The sequence below is a fragment of the Littorina saxatilis genome, linkage group LG12, assembly GCF_037325665.1.
Source record: "Littorina saxatilis isolate snail1 linkage group LG12, US_GU_Lsax_2.0, whole genome shotgun sequence".
In the NCBI taxonomy this organism is placed as follows: domain Eukaryota; kingdom Metazoa; phylum Mollusca; class Gastropoda; order Littorinimorpha; family Littorinidae; genus Littorina; species Littorina saxatilis.
This window is the reverse complement of record NC_090256.1, coordinates 22,518,577-22,526,476: the sequence shown is the minus strand read 5'-3', so window position 1 is coordinate 22,526,476 and position 7,900 is coordinate 22,518,577. Positions and strand designations below refer to the sequence as shown.

Sequence of the window (7,900 nt, the reverse complement as noted above, 5' to 3'; positions counted from 1 at the left end):
TCTCTCTCTCTCTCTCTCTCTCTCTCTCTCCCTCTCTCTCTCTCTCTCTCTCTCTCTCTCTCTCTCTCTCTCTCTCTCTCTCTCTCTCTCTCTCTCTTGTATAACATATAATAAAATATTATGAAAGATCAGTCTTGAAGTTATCACTTGTTCGCCATGTTTTGTTATCGGAATATGTATTGATTATCATTTTTAGAACGTGTCCAAAAGCAGTCTGCTTGTTAACGTTCTTCATGGTGTTAGGGACTAACCGAACCCGAGCAAAGTCTTCGCGAAGTCAACTTCGAGCTCAATCAAGGACAGTCTTTGGACAAAAGCAAATGAAGTATTTGATGCAGTGAATTCCTTTCGCTTCTTATATCACACAAAAACCGTGACTTAGAGAGCTGGAAGTAGATGGCGCACTCATAATTATACTTCCTGTCTGCCTTGGTCGTCTGCTAGAAATCATTTGCTGCTGCTGCTGCTGTCGCTGCGTCTGCTACTGCTGCTGCTACTGCTGAAGTTTCTGATGATGACGATGACGACGACGAGGACGACGAGGACAACGATGCTGCTGCTGCTGCTGCTGCTGCTGCTGCTGCTGCTGCTGCTGCTGCTGCTGCTGCTGCTGCTGATGATGATGATGATGAAAACCACGATAATGGTCATAAAGGATGACATGTAGAAAGAAAACCTAGAACTCGTTTCCATCGGGCAGGTCTGCATTTCCGTGTTAAGTTTCACGAGCAAGGCAAATCGTATAAAGGGCTTATGTGAGTGCACCACTTGCGAGCACTATTTACCGGCTTGCGGCTTCCACTTCCACCTCCACAATGGCCGCGAACGCTCCCAATGTTGCCGAAGCTTTGCTGTAGCCCCAAAGCCGCTCTCACGACAAATGCATGTAATTAATAATTGACATGGATCGCTTAGGAAAGGTAGCACGGATGCAGCGTGAGTCGTTCAGACATGGGCACGTCATGGGATCGTGCTATGATGCAGTGCTAAGCTGACGACAAATCTGATTACGTATCCCCCCCCCCCCCCTCCCCGCCCCACTTTTTTTTTCCTTTTCTTACAGAAACGCTCATACTGGTTGAGGGTTTTGGAAAGTGATCATGGTCGTTATATAGTTGCCTCACTTTCGTTTCTGTGTTGTATTTTTCTTCTCCATCTCTCTCTTTATTATTTGTCTGTTTGTTAACAGTTATAACCAATAGGTCCAAGTACTGTAAATGTTTCGTAGTTTCATTTATTCAACGTCTAATGAATTCATTTATCTTATTTTGTAGTTCTATATTTGTTATTTGACTATATTATATAATTATATGCATGTGATCAGCTCCTTCTATGTTTTCTTTTAAATACTTTTTTCGTCTGTTTGACTTATTTGACAACCAATAGGTCAAAGTACTGTAAATGTTTCGTAGTTTCATTTATTCAACGTCTAATGAATTCATTTATCTTATTTTGTAATTCTATATTTGTTATTTGACTATATTATATAATTATATGCATGTGATCAGCTCCTTCTATGTTTTCTTTTAAATACTTTTTTCGTCTGTTTGACTTATTTGACAACAGAGGATTTCTACTCCACCACTATAGGTCGAGCCATGCGGCACAGACATTTGATCCAAACTGTCTTAACTGTGCTGAGGTCAAGTAGAAGTAACTTCTACATTGTTTGCTTGACATCCGATTTGAAGCGTGCGCCACGTATGCATTTCTTCTCCTTCTTCTTAAAGGCTGACATAGTCCTATTTAATTAGTTTAATTACTTCCAGGGCTTTTCCCATCGTTGCGGGGATGTATAAATTAAGCTTCCTGCAAAGTTTTAGGTTTGAAGTCCTTACCAATTACGAGAAATAATTAATTCTTTATTGCATTGTTTCGCAACAGTTCTCCAGGACTTGGGCTATTTTTAGACCGTCAACACAGACCGTTGACGTTTCGTAAACCAAAGATGGCGTCGGAGACAGTCAAAGCGCGGTTGAGTACAATGGCAAAAAAGATAGAAGTAAACCCGTCTAAGGCTGTCAAGGCCACTAAATCTGCTGAGAAGAGAAAGTGGACTCCTTGCTTCATCAAGTCGCGCAAGGCGAAATTACTACATTTAGTCAAGCTGTCGAACTGACGGAATGAAACTGAACGCACTGTATTTTTTCACCAAGACAGTACAGCTTCGTCAATCCCCGCGTGAAGGAAATCGCTCACCTTCCACGTGCAAAACGTAGTGATATTGACACGCCAGATTAGCGCGGTAGCGTATTGTGCTAAGCAGGAAAGCGCGCTTTTCTGTATTCTTGTTAACTTCGCAATTTCCGGAAAACATCCACTTTCACTTTGAGACTGCTCTGTTTACATTCGACACTATCAACACCACTTTGCAATACTGAAATGATTTTTTTTCTGTGTTCGAAAGCTACAGCCAATCGTTATTATATCCCCTTAGGTACAGTTTTATAACATTATTGGCACATGTAAACAATATGAATTAATTAATGAACGCTACGAATATGGCAGCCTTTAATCAAACGGCAAAACTTTGATAATATTGTATACTTGTTGTGCGTGTGAGTGTGTTTTGGATTTTTCATGAGTACATTGAGACTGGCTATATTCGTGTACTTTTTTTTACACCAAGAGACGTTGTCGGAAAATACAGTGGAACCCCCATTTGAAGACACCCCCCCCCCGACCCCCATTTAAGACGCCCTCCTTTTAAGATCATGCTGTTTTACATTTTCTGTTCATAGCCTCTGTAAAACTACCTCCGTTTAAAGACTCCCTCCTTTTCAAGACTCTATTTTCTCAGTATTTTGGAGGTTTTAAAATGGGGGTTCCACTGTACTTTTCTCCCTTTCCAAGCAAGGACCAATGACCTCAGGACATCAACCACGCTCTTGTCTCTGTTTCTTCACCTTGGCGTAGGTAACCGTAACGCTCTCACGATCCACAGTAGTTAGTTTCTTTTTCTTCTTCGTTCATGGGCTGAAACTCCCACGTTCACTCATGTTTTTGCACGAGTGGGTTTGTACGTGTATGACCGTTTTTACCCCGCCATTCAGGCAGCCATACGCCGCTTTCGGGGGAAGCATGCTGGGTATTTTCATGTTTCTATAACCCACCGAACTCTGACATGGATTACAGGATCTTTTCCGTGCGCACTTGGTCTTGTGCTTGCGTGTACAAACGAAGGTGGACAAGGCAATAGCAGCCCTGCACAAAAGTTGACCTGGGAGATCGAAAAAATCTCCACCCTGAACCCACCAGGCGGCAGTGGCCGGGATTTAAACTCACGACCTTCCGATTAGGAGGCCGATGTCTTATCCACTAGGCCACCGCGCCCGCCACCACAGTAGTTTCATTAGTGCTTGGGGATTTCAACGACCGGCTGTAAATAGTCAGGAAGCAGTCAGCAGTACTAAATCACATGTGATTACAAAACAGTGTGGATTGTCGTCGTGTTTTCTTAGGGAGTATACGGTAACAATGAGTCTGTAGAATATCCTTGGCTAACTCTGGCAATTGACACGAGCATCTTCCGTGACAAATTTCGTTTGCTTGTTATTCAAATTAATTATATTGTAAGCGGACAGTGTTTTTAACCAAATTGCGTGTGTTGTAACGTATCGTGTGGCCTGCGTGTGGGCGTGGTAATTGATTAATATTCGAATATATCGTACGTGCATTGCTCTTAGGATTACTTTGGCTTTCTGTGTGTTCTCTATCTATTTGGGAAGAGTCTTCTTTTCCTCCTCCTCCTTCTCAACATCCCCCCCCCCCCCCTTCTTTTTTTTTCTTCTTTTTTTTCTCGTATGTAAGGATGAGTGAAGCCGCGAAAGCAGTACGAATATATGCAGGTGAAAGTGCGTGTCCGCTTTTACAACATATCTACTTGACTGTCTGTCAGCCCGTCTGCATCGCGCGCGTGCTTTTTACGTTGTCTTTTCTTTGTCCTATAGATCCTACATGTCCCCTCTCTCTCTCTCTCTCTCTCTCTCTCTCTCTCTCTCTCTCTCTGTCTCTCTCTCTGTCTCTGTCTCTCTCTCTCTGTCTCTTTCCCTCTCTCTCTCTCTCTCTCTCACTCTCTCTGTTATCTTTGGCTTCTGTACGTTGCACTGCCCTTGTTTGGGATGCAAAACCCGATTACGTGCACCTCCGCCGATCTATATCTCGTGATGGCTGCAACGCAATCGGGACGTACGAATAATCGGCGCTGACTGATATCACGTGCTGACTGAACGGCAAACTGTCACTTACACTGTGCCGCCATTATCCTGCTGTTCGTGATCAATTTATCATTGCCTGAATGCGACATTGCCAGGTGCTTATTATATAGTGATGGTGTGGTTGGTTAGTTGGTTTGTTGTTTGTTTGGTTGGTTTTTTGTTTATTCTTTCCTTTGTTGTCGTTTTTTTGCTCTCTCTCTCTCTCTCTCTCTCTCTCTCTCTCTCTCTCTTTCTCTCTCTCTCTCGCTCTCTCTTTCTCTCTCTCGCTCTCTGTCTCTCTCTCTCGCTCGCTCTCTGTCTCTCTCTGTCTCTCTGTCTCTGTCTGTCTGTCTGTCTGTCTGTCTGGTTGTCTGTCTCTCTCTCTCTCTATCTCTCTCTCTCTCTATCTATCTCTCTCTCTGTGTGTCTCTCTGTCTATGTCTCTCTGTCTGTCTGTCTGTCTGTCTGTCTGTCTGTTTGTCTCTGTCTTTCTCTGTCTCTCTCTCTCTCTGTCTCTCTCTCTCTCTCTCTCTGTCTCTCTCTCTCTCTCTCTCTCTCTCTCTCTCTCTCTCTCACTCTTCGTATGTGCGTGTGTGTGTGTGTGTGTGTGTGTGTGTGATGTGTGTGTGTGTGTGTGTGTGCTTGCGTGCATGCGTGGATGCGTGCGTGCGTGTGTGCTTGCGTGCATGCGTGGATGCGTGCGTGCGTGTATGCATGCATGCGTGCGTGCGTGTATGTATGTGTTTGTGTATGTGTGTGCGTGTGTGTGTGTGTGCGTGCGTGCGTGTGTGTGTGTGTGTGTATATGTGTATTTGTGTGTGTATGTGTGTGTGTGTGTGTGTGTGTTTGAAAAAAAACCCCAACTATATTGCGTTGGAAGGAAAGATTTCTTCGGACGTGATAATTTGTAAGTATTACTTGAACTTGTAATTCATACAACTAATTTCAGGAATGCAGAATTTACTTTCTGTCTCAGCTTAATTCTTTGCTGCTGGTCTAAGGAGAAGATTGTGCCGTACGATAATTTTTCAAAACTTACAGGTCTTTTATTTTCATTTTCAGCACCGCTTGTCTGGTATTTAATCCTGTCTTTAAGGTGATCTCAGGAGAAAATTGAACTGTTCAAAATTGACGAGTCTTTCCTTTTCATTGACAATACAGTTTGTCTGGCATTTAATCCTGTCTTTAAGGTTCTGTAGCGTATATATGTCTGTTATTACGATTGTTGAGTCATACATAAGGTTTCTCATTTTCTGTGCTTTGTGAGCCTCAATGTGTGGGCTTCATCGCCGACCTTTGAAGCTTACAATTTTACGCCAAGTAATAGCAAGTCGATACCTTGCTATGTCACTGTCTAAGCCTCGGCTATACATCTCCCATACTTGGTCATTTTAAAGGATTTAGCCAAGACAAAGCCCTCTGGTTTAGAAGTCACAGTTTTCATGAGAAGAGACATCTTGGACACCGAAGACGAGAATTAGTATGGTGAGTACCCCCTGGTGTTATTGTTGGGTTAAACCTGTCAATCCGTCTTGTCTCGGCAATCGAAACCAATATCTAGCGAGAAGCTATTTGACAGTGACATAGTGTTGGACAAAAAGTATTAAAGGTAAACGACTTCTCGGGAAAGCAGTTCTGCTCCCTATTTCAGATCTGCCGGCTTATTACGAGGGATCAGACCATCCCTCCGACGGGCGCAATGGCCTCGTGGATAAGACTGAGATCGCGTGTTCGAATCCCAGCGGCTCCTGGTGGGCTATGGGTGGATATTTGTCGGTGTCATCCCAGCCTGCCGCACCCCAACCTGCCGCATTCCAGCCTACCGCACCCCAACCAGCCGCATCCCAGCCTGCCGCACCCCAAACTGCCGCATCCAAGGCTACCGCACCCCAACCTGCTGCATCCCAGCCTGCCGCACCCCAACCTGCTGCATCCCAGCCTGCCTCACCCCAACCTGCCGCATCCCAGCCTACCGCACCCCAACCAGCCGCATCCCAGCCTACCGCACCCCAACCAGCTGCATCCCAGCCTGCCGCACCCCAACCTGCCGCATCCCAGCCTGCCGCACCCCAACCTGCCGCATTCCAGCCTACCGCACCCCAACCAGCCGCATCCCAGCCTGCCGCACCCCAACCAGCCGCATCCCAGCCTGCCGCACCCCAACCAGCCGCATCCCAGCCTGCCGCACCCCAACCTGTCGCATCCCAGCCTACCGCACCCCAACCAGCCACATCCCAGCCTGCCGCACCCCAACCTGCCGCATCCCAGCCTACCACACCCCAACCTGCCGCATCCCAGCCTTCCGCACCCCAACCAGCTGCATCCCAGCCTGCCGCACCCCAACCTGCCGCATCCCGGCCTACCGCACCCCAACCTGTCGCATCCCAGCCTACCGCACCCCAACCAGCCGCATCCCAGCCTGCCGCACCCCAACCTGCCGCATCCCGACATGGCGGCAGGCTGGGATGCGGCAGGTTGGGGTGCGGCAGGCTGGGAAGCGGCTGGTTGGGGTGCGGTAGGCTGGGATGCGGCAGGTTGGGGTGCGGTAGGCTGGGATGCGGCTGGTTGGGGTGCGGTAGGCTGGGATGCGGCAGGTTGGGGTGCGGTAGGCCGGGATGCGGCAGGTTGGGGTGCGGCAGGCTGGGATGCTGGGATGCTGGGGTGCGGCAGGCTGGGATGACACCGACAAATATCCACCCATAGCCCACCAACCTGCCGCTTCCCAGCCTACCGCACCCCAACCAGCCGCATCCCAGCCTACCGCACCCCAACCAGCCGCATCCCAGCCTGCCGCACCCCAACCTGCCGCATCCCAGCCTACCGCACCCCAACCAGCCGCATCCCAGCCTGCCGCACCCCAACCTGCCGCAACCCAGCCTGCCGCCATGTCGGGATGCGGCAGGTTGGAGTGCGGCCGGCTGGGAAGCGGCAGGTTGGGGTGCGGCCGGCTGGGAAGCGGCAGGTTGGGTGCGGCAATGGTGGGATGTGGCAGGTTGGGATGCGGCAGGTTGGGATGCCGCCAATTTTTCCGATCTACCAGGTCGTCTTATGTGCATACCTGCTAGAGCTTTACATACCTGCTAGAGCTTTACATACCTGCTAGAGCTTTACATACCTGCTAGAGCTTTACATACCTGCTAGAGCTTTACCCCCATCCCCCTCACCCCCAGTGTGTACACGCAAGCACAAGACCAAGTGCGCACGGGAAAAAATCCTGTAATCCATGTCAGAGTTCGGTGGGTTATGGAAACACGAAAATACCCAGCATGCTTCCCTCGGAAGCGGTGTATGGCTGTCTGATTAGCGGGGTAAAGGCGGTCCTACACGTACAAACCTGGCAGTTTCATTCCATGAACGCAGAAGAAGAAGAACAATAACAACAAGAACAAGAATACCCTTTTATATCCAAGTATCTCTTAGTACGACTTTTAATATTAGATGAGCGAGAGTGTGCGGGGGGTGGGAGGGTGATGACATACTGTACATACAGGGAAAGTTTGTGTGCGCGCCTGTGTGTGTTTTTAATCTAAGACAAATGTCGCCAATGTTGTTACAGAGTGACGTTTAATAAACGATTTTAAGAATTAAGAAGAACAAGAACAAGAACAAGAACAAGAAAAGGCGTATCCCTCCACTTGAATGCATTGCACAAATCAAGCGGCTTTCCAAGAAATCAATTCATCAAAAAGTCCAACCCTGCACAG

The 7,900-nt window shown here is 47.7% G+C and overlaps 1 protein-coding gene across 1 annotated transcript in view; it reads left to right on the top strand.

Moving 5' to 3' along the window:
- The window catches only part of LOC138983047 (keratin-associated protein 4-3-like), a 9,113-nt gene extending 2,398 nt beyond the window's left edge, over nt 1-6,715 (top strand). The window contains exons 2-3 of the mRNA XM_070356450.1: nt 445-646; nt 5,985-6,715. Coding sequence (XP_070212551.1) covers nt 445-646; nt 5,985-6,715 — 933 coding nt within the window. The remainder of the gene's footprint in view (nt 1-444; nt 647-5,984) is intronic.
- Nucleotides 6,716-7,900: the final 1,185 nt, after the last annotated feature.